The 22,086-nt window shown below is 40.1% G+C and overlaps 1 protein-coding gene across 1 annotated transcript; it reads left to right on the top strand.

Annotated features, from left to right (window-relative positions):
- The first annotated feature begins 338 nt into the window (after positions 1 to 338).
- Positions 339 to 21,879, top strand: BACH1 (BTB domain and CNC homolog 1). Its single transcript, XM_083500350.1, is given in 8 exon segments — positions 339 to 560; positions 9,317 to 9,610; positions 12,665 to 14,023; positions 15,923 to 16,129; positions 18,847 to 19,120; positions 19,123 to 19,161; positions 19,164 to 19,181; positions 19,184 to 21,879. Coding segments are annotated over 7 exon segments (2,298 nt in total). The 5' UTR covers positions 339 to 560; positions 9,317 to 9,373; the 3' UTR covers positions 19,348 to 21,879.
- Positions 21,880 to 22,086: the final 207 nt, after the last annotated feature.

The raw sequence follows: 22,086 nt of genomic DNA, 5'->3' as shown, positions 1-22,086 counted from the left end.
GAAACATAGTTTAAGGGTGCTGGGAACTGTAGGGCAGCAAATTGTTATCCGTTTACTTTAATACTGTATTTATTAGGTTCCAGGGACGGGGGAAGAATCATTCGCGGCATTTTTCCGCCTCGTGTGCCGAACTAACTCGACCAGCCTTGGGTACTACTATGGAAGGCAACATTTGCCGCTCCGCCTCAGGCGGCGAAACGCCTCGAGGCGACCCTTCTCCCCACACGAGCGCAGCAGAGAGGGACCGACTTCCGCTCCCTCGCATTCGGCGGCGCTGAGGGGGCCTCGCTCGGAACGTCAACGGACGCATTCACGGGAGGGAGCGCATGCGCAGCTGAGGGAGTAGGCGGGGACACCGAGGCGGGGCTGGGAGGAGGGAGCCGAGGGAGGAGGGCGAGCGTCAGCTGGCGCCAGCGCCCAATCGGCGAAGAGCTCGTGGAGGCGGCTGTGATGTTGTCACCTGACTGTGGTCGGGCAGCACAGCGCCTGGAGAAGCCGCGGCGGAGCTGGCCCCGAGGCAGGGGGTCGAAGTGGCTCAGGCTTGCTTGAGAGAGCTGCGGGTGAGTAAGATGGCCGGCGGCGCTGGGGCGGAGGTGGAGGGAGAAACCCTCGCGCGGGCGGAGCGGGGCTCGTGGGCGGCGCGGCGGGTTGCGGGGACAGCGCGGCAGGGAGGGCGAGAGCGCAGGCGCACAACTCGCGAGAGGCTCCCCAGAGTCTGCATGTTTTCCTCCGCGTCCGGGTGCGGGGGGGGGGGGAGCAGGGCGAGGACGAGGCTCGGCTGCCCTTTCGAGCCCAGGCTGAGAAGTGACTCGAGGGGCGGGTGGCGGAGTCGTGGAGGCGGCGGTGTCCGGGCCACAGGCATAGACGCGCCTTCGCCGGGCTCTGGGTGCCTCGCGGTGGCTCCGCCAGTGTCCGCCCCCCCCCGTACTCCGTGTAATCTCTTCGGGGCAGAGACCCATCCCTCCTGCTCCTTCGACCTTGTGATTATAGAGTCCGGTTGCCGGACCTGGGAGGAGGGGGGCAGTCCGTGTGCCTTTTCTCCTGTGAGCCGGACTGACAATAATACCCGCTGGCCACAGAGAGAGTCACAAGGAGCTGGGTTGGTTTGCTGTGGACGAACCATCGCAGGCTACTGCAGTCTAAAACTAAACACTCTGACTAAGAATAAGGTTCGTCTGGGCATAGTTGGACTTGGTTTTATGTCTTCCGTTTGAATAACGTCAGAATAACTCGCATTGCCTGGGCCTACGGAACGCAACCTTTTAAGCCTACCTGACAGCTTCGTTTGAACGCCTGCTTTCTCCTGCTACATTCCATCTCAAGACTTTGTGCCCGATGCACTCGCATGGCTTTCCTGCCAGCCACGCTTGGTTTACTATCAGACCTGAAATGCTTTGTCTGTGTTTTGTGGCATTGTGATTGGCCTAATAGCGATTTTAGAATTCTGTGGGTGGTGAACAGTAGTTTTAAAAGCCACAACTTTTAAAAAGTGCAAGCAGCAAACAAATAATTACAAATAGAAAATAAAAGCAACCCAAACCACTGGCAGCATTGAGTGAATGTGCTTAAAATGCAGCTTGAAAGATGCAACCCTTAACACACTTAAGGTATGTTCACTTTATCGCTTGCTCTGAATCCAGTGTGCAGTGTTCTCCCACTGCCAATTTTGGAAGCAGTATCTACATTGATCCATTATTTTCTTGAGAAACACTGCTGTTTTCCTGGTGAAAAACACTGATGAGTTTTTCTTCAAACCAGCTAAAATCCAACTGGGTTGGAATAGAATAATAGAATCAAAGAATTGGAGAGTTGGAAGGAATAAGTGGTAATACGAACATTTAAGACAACAATCACACATGCATGAAGAGTGCACATGTTTTTTGGGGGGTGGGTTGCAAGGGCATGGAAGCCAAAAAGGTCATGCATGCCATGTGAAGACATCCTTACCCCCTTTCTGTGGTGTGAGCACATGTGGCTAGAAACACAGCAGGGAGAAATTATTTCACTGTGTTTAAGCTGCTAATGTGAACATACCCTTAATGATAAATCATTGTAGAAACTGTGTCCAAGTAAACATGTACAGGATCAGCTGATCCCATATCTTCTGTGGACAGGATCATGAGGTTAGTTTGAAACATTGAGTGTTCCTCTTAGAGACGTTGATAAAATGTGATGTCAAGAAGTTGAGTTAGTACAGTGGTACATAACCGGTTATGTACTTAATTCGTTCCGGAGGTCCGTTCTTAACCTGAAACTGTTCTTAATCTGAAGCACCACTTTAGCTAATGGGGCCTCCTGCTGCCACGCTGCCGGAGCCCGATTTCTGTTCTTATCCTGAAGCAAAGTTCTTAACCTGAAGCACTATTTCTGGGTTAGCGGAGTCTGTAACCTGAAGCGTATGTAACCTGAGGTACCACTGTATTGTGAAGTGGAATGCTTCAAATTATAAAGAAAGTAGCCAGGCATGTCTACTTGTAATGGGGGAGAAACCCATTGGATTTAGCAGCTGCATCTGACAGGTGAATATAGTAGATTAAAAGGCCAGTACAGTACTTGAATGAGATCTTAATATGTCCCCTTGGTTGCACTTCGGCGAGGTCTGTTACAGATATATTACACCTGAATTAAACAAAAAGCTTAATTGTGTTTTCCAAAAGATCTCTAGGCTCATGAAAAACTGCCAAGGTAAGGTAAACAATAAGCTGTGCCTTCTTTCCTCCTCCTGTTGTCTTTATTTTTCTTGGCAGCATGGCATAAGTGTCTGCTGTACCACAATAGATAAACAAGCCCAACTACATTTCATATCATTCCTCCCTCCCCTCCCCCGTTTGAATTTGTGCCTCTGAATGCATGTTGGCTACGCTTGTTCTGTTACAAGATTTAGAAACAAATATAAAGTGTTCATTTTAAATCCCATAAAACAACAGAAAATATAACAGATAAGGAAATCTCTTTGAGGCCTGCCTAAACCTGTATTTAGTAAACTTTTGAAGGCAAAAATTAACTTGTTTTTGTTTATCACCTTCAGCTCCAAATTCTGCACAGAGTGGTCTTGGCTACTGTTTTATCATGGACAGATTGTTTTATTTCAATTTTCTAAAATGTATTTGTGATTTCATTATTATCATCTATCACTTTGAACTTCATGGAAAATTGTCCAATAATATAGTAAATGAACCAAGTAGTTTAAAGCCTAGATCTCCCAACTTGGCCCATATAAGGTATTTTCTTCCAATAAATAATAATGCTTAATCATAAACACCTGCATTGTAAGTCCATTGATTTCATTTGACCATAAGCATCTTGCCACCAATGAGACCTTTTTCATTCTGACAAGGGTTCCTGCCCTTCTGAAAACTCAATAAGGACAGAGGTTCTCCCTGATGTTACCCTATGTTTTGGAAGGACTCTGAAATCACTGAGATGTTGCTGAGATGTTGGAGCATCTCTGAGGCTTATCCAAACAGGGACAAACCTACTCCTTCTATCTTGGAGCTAGAAAGAGCTTGGGGACATAACTCCCACAGTCACACTTCAATCGGGAGGTGACTGGAGTACCTTTCAAGCTTAGTAGGAAATATATAAAATCCCATGCTTTCCATTTGGATGAAGGACAGAGTTGGAGGTGGATATAAATTTGTGTATCCTTGAATATGTGTGTGCTTAGTCTGCAATAGTGTACATTGTTGGAATAGGTTGACATGTGAATAAGCACCACTGAACATTATGGAGCTTACTTTTTGTTTAAAATATACTCAGGATTGGGCTATTAGGAGAGCAGTTCTCAAAGGATGAGTTGGGTTGTACTTGAGAGCGTGGAGCACCTGAAAGTGGAGAGTTCAAAGTTCCAGGTATGGATTGGATTCTGAAGTACTTGGAGCTTTCTTCCTCACCAGCCAATATCTGGTTGGGTTCTATGCACTCAGTAAAGGACTTCCACCAATCAGCATTAGATTTGTACAAGGAATGCACTTCCTACTCCATGATTCCAATTTGATTTGGGAAGGAAGAGCTGGTCTTTGGATTAAGCCAGATGGTCTATACTATTCCCCCCCCCCCAATTACAGTGTTGGTGTTGGACCAGTATAAGCAACTCTGCACAGTAATCTTCACGCATTCAATCAGATTGCAGTGTGGTGAGCACATGGGAAGTTCAGAAAGTCTAGAAAGACCTTGCAGCTCTAAGTTGTTCATGCTTACTCAAAAGCAAACTGAGTTGCTTCCTACTATTTTACAGTAGTCTATTGACTGATAACTCAAAAGTGTGATGAGGTTTAGGGATGATACAATTTGTGGTGACACAGAATTATCTGTAGACTACGTGTCAATGGCATACTGATTGTTTTTAAAGTTGACTTTAACTCTGTACAGTATAAGAGTATAATGTTTACAGTATAAGAGTATAATGTTTACAGTATAAGAGTATAATGTTTCAGTCGAAAGGAAGCACATTTGTAAATGAAGCCTAACACCTTCAAAACTAATATTTGGATACCCAGTCCTGGAATCTTACACATATTTTCTTGGAAATAATCCACATTGAGTTCAATAGTCCCTAATCACAAGTAAGTACAATGGTACCTCGGGTTACAGATGCTTCAGGTTATGCGATTTTGAGTTACGCACCGTGCCGAACCCGGAAGTACCGGAATGGGTTACGGCGCTCACGCGTGCAAAGTGCTAAATCACGCTTTGCGCATGTGCCGAAGCGTGACCTGTGCGTGCGCAGACGCGGCACTGCGGGTTGCGAACGTGCCTCCCGCACGGATCACATTCGCAACCCGAGGTTCCACTGTATGCATTGGATTTCAGTTTTAATGAATGGCAGATTTCTGTTGTTCATTTTAGTGTGGCAATACTAATTAGCTTCTTCTTAAACTTATTGGAAATAAATTCCTAAAACTGTCAAGTAATTTGTTTGGGACTGGGATACCAAGTTACAACCCTGTATTCAGGGGATGATCCTAATATTGGCCAGGCAGCAGTGGGGCTTAACGGAATAATAGACTATTGTTACATCTGCAGCCCCCCCTTTCACGTCATGGACCTCCACAGCTGTGGCGTCTCCTCACCAGTGGAGCCCTCCTGGGCAGAGGGGCACCTGTGCCTCATCTAGATCCTCCATCATGGTGCATCAGGGGTTTTGATTGCTCTGCCCAGTGGACACAAATTTATAGGATTGCAGCTGCAAGCTAAGCAGTTTCAAGCACCTTGAATTAAGAGGGGTTAGGATAAGGTTTCAAACACTTCAAATTAAGAGGTTTTCGGATAATACTAATTTGCATGCTAATTTGAAAAGCCCTGGAGTCATTTGTTGCAGTTAAGATTTGTAAGAACGGTCACATTTTCACTAATTACTATTAGAGCTGCTTTGCGTAAAAATACCTTTTCATTTTTTACATCCTGAATGAGGTTATATAGTAAGGCTTCAACTAAATATAAGTTGAACTCTCTAAAATCAGTTTATATGTGCACTCCCTCATATTGTATGAAGCTTTGACTTTAAAAAATTGTAACACAGAGCATGATTTCTACACCTATTATTGAAACAGACATTGAAAAGCTATGATGTTCTTCCCGGACCTAGTCCAACCATTTCCCCCAGTTTATATGCATTAATCATTTCAACATCCCAAAATCTAGAATATGTTTTTAATCATATAGTAGTTCTCCCCACCCCATAACAGTCGTTAAAATGCTTGCAATGGATTGCCATAATAACCAAATGCTTATAAATTGAGTAATAGGGGGGGAAATTCTGGTCACTTTAAAGTAAGGTTGCTCAAGTGAGGCAGTAACTTTTTCAGTAAAATGCTGTTTCATGCCATGTCAGCATAACATAATGAATCAGCAGCTCTTAACTATTGCAGGCACTCATTCAAAGCGTATCTCTTCCTCCATAAACGGGGAGGTGGTTGGGGTGGGGTTAGATAGCCAACTGTCATTTAATAGCTACTGCTACTTGTCTATGTAAATGTCCTAAATGGACAGCTTTTATCCCCCCATATTTTACACCAGTTTGGAAATGCGTTGTCAACAAAAGAAAATATTTTTAGGTTGGATTGTCAGATGCATCTATATTAAATCTGTACACTTTTCTTCTTTGAATACAGTATTATCCTGTTGCCTTTATTCTGTTAGTTAACATTGCAATAATCTTGTTTTATATTGGACAGCAATATTGCATGGTGGAAACCTTTGTGTTACAACTTAAGGCACTATTCTTCTCCCTAGACACTAATTAATGAAAGTTGTGCAGTGTCTTTGTGGGGGAAAACACCAATGTATAGTTAAATTAGATCTTACCCAGTTCTGAAATGGAAGTCTTTGCTTGAGTCAATGCAGATTTTCTGTTCAAGGCTTGGGCTCAGTATAGACCTGTGGTTTAGTGGTAGCTTGATTCTCAAAGTTACAACATTATAAACTAATTCTTTCCTTCTTCTGAAATGTAAATATTTTCCATACATCATGGTTGAATGCATGATATTGCAGTCCAAGATACTTTCCAAAAAATTAGGAAGACTTTTACTAATTTTATTTTAGTTTTAAAAAACTTTCCCCAAAGGTACAGGGAAGCAACAGCATATTTATAAAGGTTTAATTTTACAAAGTAACATGTCCATTTTTTTCACATTTATACTACCTTTCGATCCTAATTCAGTCCTAAGCACTACCTTGGGGATGTCTTACTAAGGAACTTTTCATAGTCTTCTGGTTTGTTTTACGTATGTTTACAATCTCCTGTGACTTAGAATAGAGCAGGCTCAAAACACAGATACAATGTAGCACACCTTATAATTTGGGTTTTTAGCAAAGGCAGTCATGAGATGTTTTCCGAACATGAATGTGGGCAATTGTGGGATATCCTGGCAACCAGAATATGCCTTTCTTAAGGGTAAACACTATTCCCCATGTCCTGCATGGAGGACTAGATTTGTATGTGTGTAGTATATGTGAAAGAACAGCAACGCTTCTGTTCTGGAACAGCATGCCCAGGGGCCATATTCATTGAAAGCACTCACTTGTGCTGGGTGGAAAACTAGAAGCTGTAATGATCTGCTCCCACTTTCTGAATTTGTGTACCCACTTAACTTTTATTGCCGATTCAGTGTCTCCTTGTGGCTCCTAAGATGTGTGACACAGTGGTACCTCGGGTTACATACGCTTCAGGTTACATACGCTTCAGGTTACATACGCTTGAGGTTACATACACTTCAGGTTACAGACTCTGCTAACCCAGAAATAGTGCTTCAGGTTAAGAACTTTGCTTCAGGATGAGAACAGAAATCATGCTCCGGCGGCGCGGCGGCAGCAGGAGGCCCCATTAGCTAAAGTGGTGCTTCAGGTTAAGAACAGTTTCAGGTTAAGAACGGACCTCCAGAATGAATTAAGTACTTAACCCAAGGTACCACTGTACCTTTTAATGTACCCTTTTCCTTGAAGTTTGGTGCATGTGTGACTACTAAAGATGTGGTGTTAGTTTTTTTAATTTGACATGTGGAATTTCATTAGGATATGAAGGCGGAAGTGTTCCCAAAGCTGACACTGACTGTTCTTCTAAGTCTGCAATGATCCCTCCAGCCACATTCTGTATCCTACACCATTTCTAATATTGGAGCCCATAAATTTAAAAGAGCATTCATTCTGTTTGCTTCCTCAACAGACCTGTTTGTTAAAGTTCAAGTTACATTTGTACAGACTCGCTCAGGCAATGCGGTTGCACAATTTACCCTGCTTAAGCAGAATGTATTTAGCTAGAGAGATACACAAGGAAGAAATGACTCAGCTTGACAAAAAATTCAGGTATGACTCCTTCAATGTGAAGTTCTGCCCCCACCCCTTATGCAGTCTTGTAAACTGAGCACATTTTGATGGAGACAGGTGATAAGAAATAGCTTGCTGTTTTTCATAATTAGGCTTAAAAGAGCTGATATTAATATTGCCATCCAATGGAGGGCAGCGGAGGGAATGGCTTGGCCTTACAGTGATTCAAGAGCTACGGTTGGTCAATCCATTTATTAGGTAGTTGGTAAACAGCTTGGATTTTACAAACTTTATCCAGTGTCCATAAACGGTAAGCCATCACAGATGCTAAGGCACTGGTGTACTATGCCGTTGAAAACCCAAGTCTGTCAAGAGATTAGCTGCTATATTTTGCACCAGATGAAGTTTATGAATCCTATGTAGAACATTTTACAGTAACATAGTCCTGCAGTTAGAAAGATATGCAGCTAGTTTACCAGGTTTTGAGTGAGTTTCAGCCATCTGTCTCCAGTTATCAGGCAGAGTTGGTGAAAGAATCTTCTGTCAAAAAAAACATGGGCTGAAAAGTGTTATGTTGTGATACTTTTTAAATTAACATTTTCATTAAACAGAAAATTGAAGGGAGCTAGTAATTAGAAGCATTTTTGCATTAAATTTATGCAGCTTCTGTTATATACCAAATGAAAGTTCTGCTTAGGGTGTGGGTAGATGAACTTTGATCTACATCTTCAGTGGTTTGAAACTTCCTTTTTTCAGTCTACGTAGCAAATTTCCTATGTACATTGTTAGCTTTGTACACAGTTACAACTACCTTAGATTGCTGTGGTTTTGTGTTTGGCTTTTATGTGTGTGGTGATTTAAAAAACCCAACAACACTCAACTTGATCTTAACATTTAAAATAAAACTACTACTACTACTACTACTACCATATATGTGTCAACTATTGGTCACAACAAAAATAAATAAAAGCACTGAAACAACAGAATAGAACAGATATACAGCATACATGTACTTGAATAGTGATACATCTTTGCCTCAGACCACAAATCAACACACTGGGTAATCTAAACTATCCTAACTTTTTAGAGGATGAAAATGATTGTAAGCAGGGAGCCAGGCAGGCCTCCTGGCAAAGACCTTTCAGTTGGATTTTAAAAATCGTAACAATATTTATTTACTGTTTTATCATATATCACACTCGTTTACAACAAAATGAAAATATAAAACCAAACAATAAAATCGTGAAAAGTGAATATAAATTCAAAACAAACTAAATTTATGCTTGTGGGAGGCAGTGGAAGACAGGAGTGCCTGGCGTGCTCTGGTTCATGGGGTCACGAAGAGTCGGACACGACTAAACGACAACAAATTTTATGTTGTTCACCTGATTAGATCACATATACAGGTTATAAAATGTATCTATTAAGAATTGACAGTTTTGTTTAGTGGTGACATATCTTCTGCAATGTTTTTTCTTGGTTTAGATTCCTTTAACTTTATGGTGTTTTGTATTATTGAGCATTCTGTAAAAAAACTTTTCCTTTATCTCAGGTGTGAAGAATAGAAGCATGTTCCCTCTGAGATCTTCATCCACAGACGTGATACAGAATGTCTTTAAGTGAAAGGAACAGTGTGGTTTTTGCATATGAATCTTCAGTACACAGTGCCAATGTTCTGCTTAGTCTTGACGAACAGAGAAAGCAAGACCTTTTTTGTGATGTTACCATCTTAGTGGAAGATCAGCGATTTCGGGCCCATCGCTCTGTGCTTGCAGCCTGCAGCAATTACTTCCGTTCAAGAATTGCGGGTCAGCTGGAACCTGATCTTATTATTTTACCTGAAGAGGTAAGTGCTGCTGCTGCTGCTAGCTAACTCACTTCCTATGTATGCTATTCTACCTACTCACATGTTAAAAATGTTGTTCCTGCTCAAGGTGGTGTAGATATTACAATTAGTGAAAGCATACAAGTGATGTTTAGAATTACTATGTCAAGCAGCCATAGAATGATTTTCTGGGAGGGCAGAAAACCTTCTGTATTAGTATTAATGATTTGACTTAGTAGCTGCCTATTACAGAAAGTCTCTTAAGCAACTTACAATAAGGTTAAACGCCAAAAAGCAATGACATGAAGAACATCATTATTATTGCAGTTAATTAATTAATTTTGTATACTGGCCTCCATCTGTACATCTCAGGGAGGTTCATATTGTAAAAATACAAGGTAAAAACACAAGATACACTATAAGGTACATTTCAGTAAAACAGTACACTAACTTGCAAGCAGACAGACTACTAACCAACATGTCACATTCTGTCAAATGCCTGGGAGAACAGATATGTTTTAATCTGGTGCTTGTTTATTATTCCAAGATTATAAAGTCTATGAATACTTTGTTCCCTGTATGAGATAAAATAGAGGATGATCCAATCTCCTGCCACATCTTTCCCTCACTAATTTCTTCCTCCACATGCAGAGAAGTTTGGAGGACTCAAAGAGCTTCATGCGCATATTTTCATGCTCACGATTATCCCCTTCAGTTTATATCAAGTGTAAATCTGCAGATCATTGCATCAGCCACTCCTTATTTCAGGGGTGTTTGTCAATAGTGTGAGAAAACAGATGTATCAGTTTCTTTTCCTACTAAAGATACAAATACAGGCTCACTCATGTTGAAAGGTTCTGAGTTTATAAGGAAGAGCTTAACAGAAACCTTCATGATTCCCAGACAACCATGTAAACAGTTCTCTAGAATAACCACAATTACATTAATTCTGAAACTGACAAAAAGAACTTCTCTTGCTATGCAGTCCTTCTACATGCACTTCCTCTATTTTCTTCCACTTGAATTTCCATTTCTGTAGCTCCTCAATGTAAATTTTTCTCTTTCTGTAAAAGGGGAAAAAAAGTATATAGAATTCCTACAACAAATGTAATAGATGGTAAGCCACCGTTTGCTTGTGTCTTGAACAGTCTTAAGTGTGTTGCATCCTGGTGTAGTGTCCTGTTCTACAGCTAATTTCTTTTTTGGAATACTCTAAGAACCTAAAAACTAATACAGTGGTACCTCTGGTTACAAACACTTCGGGTTACAGACTCCAGTAACCTGGAAGTAGTACCTCGGGTTAAGAACTTTGCCCCAGGATGAGAACAGAAATCATGCGGCAGCAACAGGAGGCCCCATTAGCTAAAGTGGTATCTCACGTTAAGAACGAGCCTTCAGAACTAATTAAGTTCGTAACCAGAGGTACCACTGTACGAGTTTTTGATTATATGTGTTCTTGTACAGCTTAGCCACTATTCTCTCCAAGAAGTATAATCCAGGCAAAGTAGTGGGTGTGCTTCAGTCAAGCCACCAGTGTCACAATGCTTGTGGTACCCTATAAATCATTGCTGTGGCATCTCCAACTCCTAGAAATTGTCTGTCCATGCTCTTCTGTAATAAAAACATCCTTCATACAGCAGAGATAGCTTAGTAATAGCACCAGGAGAAAACATCATAGGGATCAATATCTGTACTTTTACAAATCCATTATATTCCAAATGAATTTACTTTAAAATTTTAACAGAATGCATTGAATTAATTTAGGGCTTGGTCTAAAGGTACATATTGCTGAAGTGAAATCTACTTCAAGATCCATATCCTTTTTGCAGGAAAGATGTGTGAAACAAAAATAGATTATCCATCTGCTTTTCAACAATTATTATTAAATTTTGCATGTTTTAATATCAGTTTTGCATTTTGGTAGAACAATTCCAGGGTTTCCTTTCATGGAGGAAATATGATGTGTTGGCATTGACTCAAAAGTGGAATACACACACACACACACACACACACACCCCTCCATAGTCCCACTTTTGTTGCTCAGTTAGTTTCCAAAGAATGTGAGTACTAAATACCTACTCCTAACGGGCACTGAAACATAGTGGTACATGGCCATCACATACCTCCTCCATTCTTACCCCCTCAGATCTTAGAGCAGCAATGGCTGCATGTAGAATGAGTTCCTTATTTCAGCCCCTTTGAGCATGTTTCTTTCCTTTATACTGCAACTTTACCACCATGTTTGCATTCCACGTAATGCATTGATATTTTCACAAAACCCAATGAAACATCTGTGTAATATATGTGTGTTCCAGGTTACCAGTTTTGCATGCTTAGACTTCTAGTCTTCAGCTTCCAATCCTTCAACTATTTTCATTAGTCTGGTAACATCAATCTCTAGTACGTCTCCTCATTACTTCATTCTTCACTCTCTTCTTACCTGCTTTATTCTTTTCCTTTGCACGTGCATGCATATACTGCCTATGTGTTTGGCTGCAGTTACAAGATGCATTGCTCTTTCAGAAGCATTTTAGTATAACATTGCATAGGATAAGTTGGAATGCCCTATGTATAAAAATGGATTTTCAGGACAGATTGTGCCGAGGTGCTTTAAGAGTGAAAATACTTCTATAAAAAGCTGTAAAAAGTGAAAAATAAAATGCAATCTGATTACTATTCCTTTGTAGCCGCAAATAACTTTAGGTGTTGAGCCACCATGTAACAAATGTACCTATATAGAATTTATAGCAGTTCTACAAAGCGTTATTTGTAATAAAATTCTGTATAGTCAAAGTGTCCTGCCAAATATGCATTTGTTCTTTTATTGAAAGTTTTGATTGATTCTCTTCTTATATTTTCTAGTGTACATTGCAGCATTTGTTTGTCTAGCAATGAGACTGTTTGAGAGTAAGCAAGCCAAAAATAAGTCTGGTTATTTAGAAGCAGTTTTAATCATAACTTGTTAATGGTTCACATTGCTAAACAGGAAGGGTTAATTTTCATACAAGTGTCATTTTTGTCTTTTGCAGGTTAGAAATTTAACATGCATCTTTTTGCTCCTCTTCCCTGCAACAGGTAACACTAAATGGATTCGAACCTTTGCTTCAGTTTGCATACACTTCCAAACTTATTTTAGATAAAGACAATGTGGCTGAAGTCTGCAAGTGTGCAGAGTTTTTGGGAGTTCATGACATTGAGGAATCTTGCTTTCAGTTTCTTAAATTCAAATTCCTGGACCATAAATCCGGCCGGCGGGAATATCTCCCCCAAAAATGTTGTAAACAGCGCTGTCAGAAAGAGCTTCATAAAATAGATGCTGATGATGGGGCTCTAGAAATAGATGGTGTGGATGACATTTTACAAAATAAACGCATTCAAAATCCTCAGTTGAATGCCTGCAAAAATGAACAAAATTTGGAAATGTCTACTCTGCAAGATAATGCCAGTCAGACCTGTGAGTCTGTATCAGAAAGGGGTCATGTCTTTGGTTTAGAGTCCCTATATCCCAAATACAGGAAGTTCCAAAAAGCTTTAGGAAATGATAAAGTCGCTATTTCGGAGTCCAACTCCAGTATTAAAGAGATTGCATCCGTTCATCAGACTGAATCAAATACTACTGGTGCTATAAAGAAATCTCTTGACTGTGCAGCTGTGCAGCCAGTCGCAAAATGTGAAGATGCTCAGGTAGAGATGGAAGAAGATGGGAAAGAAGAGTTAATAAAAGAGACAACTCCTCTGTTCCAAAGTATTGAATGCTCTGTGGAGAAGATGGATTCTGCTTTTGCCCCCCACAGTTTTTCTGTTGCCACTCATGGACTTTATTCTGCCTCTTTCTTAAATGCATACGATCAATGTTGTAATTTGACTTTGAGTGGTATTCAGAGCAATACAGAGGTAGCCGAAAAAAATGGCATTGTTTCCGGAGCTGGAAGTTGCAAATCAGTGAATGAAAACGTTGAGGGCCCATCTTTGAAATCTCATTTGTGCGACAGAGAAAATGTGAACAGCAGTTCGCCTAGCAATCGCAGCAGTGTGGAGAGAGAGATAGCAGAACAGCTAGCAAAAGGATTTTGGAGTGATGTTTACAGCACAGATCCAGCGTGTCAAGTCAGCTTGTCTCCTGCATCATCGAAAGACTTTACAGAGCAGGTCTGTTCTGAAAAGAAAACTGAGTGCCCATGGTTAGGTATTAGGATCAGTGACAGTCCTGAGCATGGCCCTCAAAGAACTTTTACAACTTTGAGCTCCGTCACTTGCCCCTTCATCAGTAATCTTGGAACTGAAAACAGCACTGATAATAATAGTGGAGACTGTGTTCCAGAGCAGCAATCAGATCAGTGCCCTTACACCTGTGTGATAAACCTGGAAGAAGAATCCGAAACTGATACAGAAGGAGACAGTGAATCCTGTTCGGCCAGAGAACAGGAATGTGAGGTGAGAATGTACAAAGTATCCCCTTTTCTGTCTTAAAAGTTGCATTTTATAATTCAGAGAGCTCTTTCATTTTATTACTGGAAAGTTTAAAAGAAAGCTTAAGAGTTTCCTCCTCACTTTAAAACGAACAAAGCTTTTATATAATGACAGCTTTTGTTTGCAATAGTAAATGAATTTGTTTAGGAAGTAAATTCTGTTGAAATGGGTTGCGTAATTGTGCTCATTTTGCACTTGCAACATCTGCCTTAAGAAGTATATTAAGTTTTGAAAGATGAACTGGCTGTTGGGATTGAAGAAGCACTTGTATTTTTAGACTTAGTTTTCCACCATGCGTACCTGCAGCTAAAGGTACTTCCCCATAACCGGTTCCAAGATAATCACCAGAATGGAATTGTCACTGCCTAGGGCTTGCCGATCAGAAGGTTGGCAGTTTGAATTCCCACAACGGGGTGAGCTCCCGTTGCTCGGTCCCTGCTCCTGCCAACCTAGCAGTTCGAAAGCATGAAGTGTAAGTAGGTAAGGGAAGGTAAACGGCGTTTCTGTGTGCTGCTCTGGTTCACCAGAAGCGGCTTAGTCATGATGGCTACATGGTCCAGAAGCTGTACGCCGGCCCCCTCGGCCAGTAAAGTGAGATGAGCGCTGCAACCCCAGAGTCATCCACGACTGGACCTAATGGTCAGGGGTCCCTTTACCTTTAAGCACTGTAACACAGTACAATTGATACTGGATTCTGGTATGAAAATGTCAGTTTTGCATAATTTCTGTCCTCCACTGAAATATAATTGTTGAACAATTAGATATTTTATTGCAGCTAATGTAAATTTCTTTCCACAAGCCACACAAAATAGCATTTGTGATTGTGTTCCCAACCAGATTGCATGGTGGTCTCTCAAAAGACTCCCCTTTCAAAATTTGGGATCATGCACAGGCCACACTTACTCTGGATATAAATACAGGTCATTTTGTATTGTGCGGCAGCTGCCTTACTAACATCTGTCTACATAGGTAGATGTGTACCATTGAACTTTTTTGCTTCCGGGCTGCCCAGTACTCTTGCATGTGTACGCACACTTTCTCTAAAAGTGTCTAGGCACAGCTCCTCTTCTGCACAGGCATGCTCTTAATATAATGTGATCAATCTCTTATCATCACCCTCCCAACCACAGACTGGAACAACCTAGGTTCTACTTAGAACAGCATTGTGGTTCTCCCACATACTTGCTCTTAACTGATTATTGAATTTCCCTGTATTCAGTTTAGTGAACTGAACGGTGACAAGCAAACCACCCCTACAGCTTGCCCCACTGATTCCGGAGATTGGCTATACATTCTAATTGTTTACATATCATGCACAGTATGGCTTTCTAAAGTGGAGCTAGGTTTTGGCCACATCAATATTTTCGAGGTGTTTGGTCTTCATCTTTGAAGAACCCTGCTGCTCTTAAGTTCCTCTCATACTTAACATACCGTATTCAGAATGGCTAATATTCAGACCTGCTGAAAAGGTTTAAATTAACTTCATGTTTAAATGCTCATGTTGCTCACTTTTTGCTAAGGATTGCTACTTCAAATGCCAAACATTTATACAGAAATTCCTCATTATTGCAGATTTAGTTAGATAAAATACCATTCCTTTCCAGGTGCTGCTCTAAATATTAGCACTATAAGCATACAAAGTGGTTGTGTTTCTTTCTGAATGCGACTCTTAAGGTGATTAGATATATATTTTATCTTTTAAGCTATTAATGTACCAATCAATTAGAAAGCAAGTATTGAGATTGTTTTTGCTGTTTTTGGGCCTTGTAACCATTCACGTAAATGATTGCACTAGGACATGGGTCTCCACATTTTGAAACACAGTAGGGTGTGCAAGTTTCTAAAGCTATATTTACTTTCCAGGTAAAGCTGCCATTTAATCCACAGAAGATAATTTCTCTTTCTAGAAATGACTTTCAGTCATTTCTAAAAATGCACAAATTGACGCCAGAAGAGCTGGACTGTATCCATGATATTAGAAGGCGAAGTAAAAATAGAATTGCCGCACAGCGCTGTCGTAAGCGAAAGCTTGACTGCATACAGAACCTTGAGTGTGAAATAGAGAAACTGGTATGTGTGAAAAGCATTTTTAAACCTACATTTTCAAAAGAATCCTGGATCATTTTTGCCACACCAGTCGATTCCTTTCATCATGGTTGTAAGTTTTCAGAGATAGCTGTATTGTTGAGCAGCCTGAGATCTTTCTGACTCCCATTCTCTTTATACCCTCACCTGAACTGCAACTATAGCAAAGTGTCTGATGGGCAGTAAGTAGCTGGAGGGAGAAGCTGTGTACACGGAGGTGGCAGTGCAGAACTATGCATTCCAGAGATGAGCTGGCAACCTGCAAGGAGAAGCTGAGCACAAGAAGGCTGCTGCATTGACTCCCTTCTGTCAGGCTAGCCACCTAATTCATTTACAGCCAGAGCAGTAGCTGTACCACAGCCACCTTCACCATCTGTTTTTGCATTTTCATTGCTACACTTCTTTCTGCTAAGCAGTGCCAGGGAGCTGCTTTAATGGTGAACATAACGGTAGCAGTGTATGGAGGATTGTGTGTTTTCGCTCTTTATAGGCTCTGGAGCAGCCTTTCTCAACCTGTGGGTCCCCAGATGTTGAACTACAACTCCCATCACCCCAGCTAGCAAGGCCAGAGCTCAGGGATGATGGGAGTTGTAGTCCAACAACATCTGGGGACCTACAGGTTGAGAACCGCTGCTCTGGAGGTTGTGTTTCTTTTAGGGAGATTGAGGTCATGTTGCCTCACCAATAGCAACTGTATCAGTGATGGGGGAAATTCTGTGATGGTCAAAGTGTGTCTTTTAAAAGGGTTAGAAGGTCCCATCCTGTTGCCTCCCCAGTAAATTTGATGAGTCTTTTCTTACTTCTTGAAAAACTTTACATTTTTTCTGGTATCTCTACAGGGTATTGTAGGGGATAATAATAACCTTACTGGTGGCAAGTATCTTGATGGAGATGGAGATGGAGAGAATTTTGAAAAATGTCCTGAAAATCTCCTTAGTGCTGCTGTCTTTCTGTTTCTGAATGTGTGTTGGATCTGAGGTGTATATTTGACCCTGGTGTTGGTATGTGGTGTCATGCCTACAAAACAAATAGCTTTACAAGTCAGTGGTGATTCGTAACTCTGCCTAAAACAACAGTCCCCGAGTCATTTGTAGTAAAGATGCCATTTACTGTAGCAAGGGCTCTTTCATCCAGAGTACACACTTTATCAGAAACAAAAAGACACTTCTAATCCACACTGGCTAACTAGTGTTGCATTTCTTCCCATTTTTATTCATACATCTTAGAAGTGAAAATCATAACGACATGCTACCCTATTACTTTATAAATATCATTCACACAACGGCTAAGGAAGCTGGGCATGTTTAGCCTGGAGAAGAGGAGGTTAAGGGGTGATATGATAGCCATGTTCAAATATATAAAAGGATGTCACATAGAGGAGGGAGAAAGGTTGTTTTCTGCTGCTCCAGAGAAGCGGACATGGAGCAATGGATCCAAACTACAAGAAAGAAGATTCCACCTAAACATTAGGAAGAACTTCCTGACATTAAGAGCTGTTCGACAGTGGAATTTGCTGCCAAGGAGTGTGGTGGAGTCTCCTTCTTTGGAGGTCTTCAAGCAGAGGCTTGACAACCATATGTCAGGAGTGCTCTGATGGGTTTCCTGCTTGGCAGGGGGTTGGACTCGATGGCCCTTGTGGTCTCTTCCAACTCTATGATTCTATGATTCTAACTGATTGTTAGAACACAATTATGCTATTAAAGAGAGAAGCTGCTGGAAACATTAGTAGGTAATTGAGTACCCAAGTTTTGAAACTTGACTGTCGATTGACTATTTTTTACCCCTACTTCTTGTTGTGTATGCTTCTTCAGCCCTAAGTATATGTAGCTATCTGTGTAGAGCCTATTGCTATGGGAAATCTGGATTATTGCCACCCACCTAATAGCTCTGTGTTGGAGCATCATAAACATGGCTGCTAATAAAATGCCTAACATTTTGTTCCTTCTGGTACAAACACATTCACATAGGGCTGTAAGCTTGTAGACTATGTTATTGTAAGTCTTTAAAATAAAATGCAGTAGCTAGAATTAGATTTCCCTGCTCAGTTTACCTAGTTGTGTTTGTGAAGGTGTGCTTCCTCCAGTTGCTTATGTGAAGTGGTCCACAGATTATTTGGTCTGATACTCATCATGTCAGAAAATTCCATCATTTACATGAGTGAAGGAGCAAGAGTCTAGGAAACATTAAGAGACATGGGTATCTTCAGACAGAACAGCACTCTTCAGCATGCTGCATTTTGTCCAAGGAATACCAGTTATCTACACTGCTACCTTTAAATAGATTGAAAGTTCAGTGTATCACCCTTTCACAAATATAGCCAATTAGATTGCTGAATTAGACCACTTGAATTAAAGCTGCACATAAGTAACATTCTAGCTTTACTTTTGAGCTGTGATCATATTCCCACCTCCTTTGGAACCACATTGAACTCAGTACTTATATGTATGGGAGTAGCTATTAGTATTGTTTTAATACTGTTCGTGAACTTCTGTTACATTTCATTTTAATTTTTGCAAATGACTACACATCAAGCCATCTAGTGTCATCCATTATTGTTTTTTTCTAAACTAATCCACACACCTGGAAGTAAAATTTAACTTTGATTTAAAAAATAAAATAAAGCTGCACAGTGCATTTCAGAATAAAGCATACTGCATTTCAGAGCAAAGTACCAAACTTATAACTCTTTTGTTTTTCTGTAGCAAAATGAAAAAGAGAACTTGCTGAAGGAGAAAGATCAAATTTTGTCAACACTGGTTGAGACAAAGCAGAATCTGACAGGACTTTGCCAACAAGTATGCAAGGAAGCAGCACTGAGTCATGAGCAAATACAGATTCTTGCAAAATATTCTGCCTCTGATTGTCCACTTTCGTTTTTGGTCCCAGAGAAGGAACAACCAGCACCAGCTGATGTTATGTCTGCAACGCCATTGTGTGTAGAATTATCTGCAGGCCTTTCTGTTGCATCAACAAATGATTAGAGTTCCACTTACCAAATGTAAAAGGAGCATGTGATACAGATATGATCAAGCACAAAAAGTTGTCCAGTTCCTGTAATAATATCTGAGAAAACATTGTGTCCAAAGAGGTGTGCAGAACAGTATTGGTCTTGCCAGTTTTCATCAATGAATGATAAATGCACTACAGAAAAACCGTATTTTTGTCACACTCGTACTAACAGGGTTAAAAGATTGGTTGCTTAGGAGGAATAGTGTGCATCTGCTTATGCTTAACTATCCACCATTCTCTGTGAACCCTAAAAGTAATTATGGGCTTCTCTCTTCTGATATGTGAAGGAGCTGTTGTGCAATTTAGGCTGCCAGTGCCATATGAATCAAAATAGCTGGAACAATTTGCCTTCTTAAAAATTCCCTCAAGTATCCAGCCTAGATGTGTTTCAAATGAATAAATGCACCTGGTGACACATCTTTGGGAATAGTGGGTCATTTCATTAGAGGCTTTCCCCATTCTTGGCGTGTTGTTCTTTCATGTTCTCCAAGGGTGGCACCCAGTGCTGCGACAGTGGGGTTCTGTTGACATAGTGGGACTCTTGTTTCCTTTCCTCCCCCAAACACCCACCAAATCTGCTTGGGGGACCGGAGTGGACAGGAGAGGAAATTCCATTCTATCCCTTGGGCAAAAGTCCTTAGGCATTGTTGGATACTGCCCCCAGTACGTGAGGTTCTGCTTGACATAAAATTTGTGCTTCTTGCTTGAGATTTGATAAGTGGTTATAAGGAGAATTAAAATGATCAAGTATTCTAGAAGGATTTCAGCTTTTACTATTAATAGTGGGACCAGTTCGGATGTATTTAAAAACTATTCTCTTAAATGGATAGTTAATTTATATTCAGTTTTCATTGTCTTGTTCTTCACTTATAAAAATAGAATCACTTCGATTCTTCAATAGTTCTAACTATTAAAAATAAGCAAATAGAGAATTTTATAGTAGGCTTCTCTGCATTGTATTAATTACAGAAAATCCATATAAAATCTGTAATTGCTCTTAATAACAGAAGCTTTATCTACAGAACCTCAAATATTTTTGCTGGTTTACAAATGCAAAAGCCAATGGAATTCTTCATTTCCTACCTCAAAACAGGCATCTGTTTTTATACCTATGTTTGGAATATGATCATCTTTCTATAACTGCTTTGCAAGATTTTAGCATAGTAGACCTGCTATTTCTTAACATTCTAAGATATTGGTTAAGTTAGTGTTGACTTTAGCCTCTAGGAAAGTAAAATTGCATTTTATAAAATATAATGCGAACATACATGGGGAACATTTGGCCAAATACATAATCTGAACAGTACTTTTAATAACCAGCATGTATTACAAAAACTACACTACCTCACAGAATGATTTCAAGATCATTCAAAGCTGCAGTGGTATTCATAAATACTTGTCACGAATTAGCATTATGATTTACACAGCTTACAGACTTTTGACTTCATTGTGGAAGTTCCTCTCTAAGTTCATTTGTTTTCTTTTGTGTATGTTCAATTCCATTGTGATAATTTTAGGGAAGGATTCTAGCATTTTGGGTGTTGTGTGCATTTAATAAGGCACTTACTCTTGAAAAGTGCACATAACTTCTGTCCTAGGAGTCATATGCTTCAACTTCCTTCTTGATCCACCCTGTTCCTTTCTGACAAATCAGTTAGCAGTGCCAAATTTGTTTAGGCTTATAATGTAAAACTTATACTTTAAAGAAGTAGCTCTGTTTTGAAAGGATGTAATATTGACATAATTGCTTTTGAGATACAGCTAAGTGTCAATACTGTAAACTAAATTGTATCTGTAGGGAACTGGATTTTCTATGGGCTGGCTAGTGTTGAAGTTGACAGGGACAGTCTGGCTTAAGTCTCTGTCTTTCAAAAGCCAACTAACAAAGAGTCTGGAAGACTGGCTTATTGTCCAGTAAAGCAGTGCATCAGAGCCTGCACTGCATTCTTGCTGTTGGTTAATAAATTTACTGAGTGGTATTCAACTAGTTTTACTCTCTGTCAATTTTTTGAAATTAATGGAGCTAACATAGTCATGTTTGCTAATTTCTTTGGGTCTGTGTTAAGTAAAACTTAATTGAATACCACTCATGGTCTGTGAATTGAAGCTCCAGGTTCAGTTCACATTTTTATAGGAATTGTTAAATATGCTCAGTTTCTAATACCTAATTGAAAAAAGGAGGTGGTTTAATACCTAATCAGCTACCTCTAGGAAAGTTTGTACAGTGATGCCTCAGGTTGTGTGCAAACACTGAACGGCTAAAACATCAACTTGCAAATATTGGAATGAACTTCAATGGCAATTTTAATATACAAGACTCTCAGGTAAAATGTGTATTTTTTTTAGTTTCAGCCAAGAACATTCAGTTTTGAACTTGTAATATATTTGCATCAAGGCATGTCAAAAGTAGTTTAAAATATTTTGGGCAAATTGTTAGGTGTTCTAACAACAAAACAGCATCAAGATTGTAAAAAACGACTCTTCATTAATTACAATTGATTTTATATCTTTCATAGTTCAGTGTTTTCTAATGCAATAAAAACCACTACCCTTTCTAAGGAGGTCTTCATTTTTGTAAAATTTTGGCATTGTAGAATTGATGCATACTGATCGATTCATTTAGTACTACTAAAGCTGAACTCTGGAAATAACATTATTTATACAGTTTATATAATATATTAAAGCAGCAAATATTACTGAATTGGAATAAAACTCCTAAAAACTCACTTTCCTGAGTCTCATTCTTAACTTGGAGAAACAAACATAATTTGTTACTGTGGTTAAGCTTTGGGTCATAAAACTATCTGTTTCTTAGGAAGTTTCTGAAATCCTTGCTTATAAGGGCTTACTCATACAGTGATGTAGTTCAGACATAGAAAAAACATGGTTTCATGCCATGTGAATTAAGCCACCTTGTGTGGCTGTAAAGAGAT

The sequence above is a fragment of the Podarcis liolepis genome (genome assembly GCF_965112155.1).
Source record: "Podarcis liolepis genome assembly, chromosome: 4".
Taxonomy (NCBI): domain Eukaryota; kingdom Metazoa; phylum Chordata; class Lepidosauria; order Squamata; family Lacertidae; genus Podarcis; species Podarcis liolepis.
The sequence above is the reverse complement of the archived record's forward strand: the minus strand, read 5'-3'. Positions and strand labels throughout refer to the sequence as shown.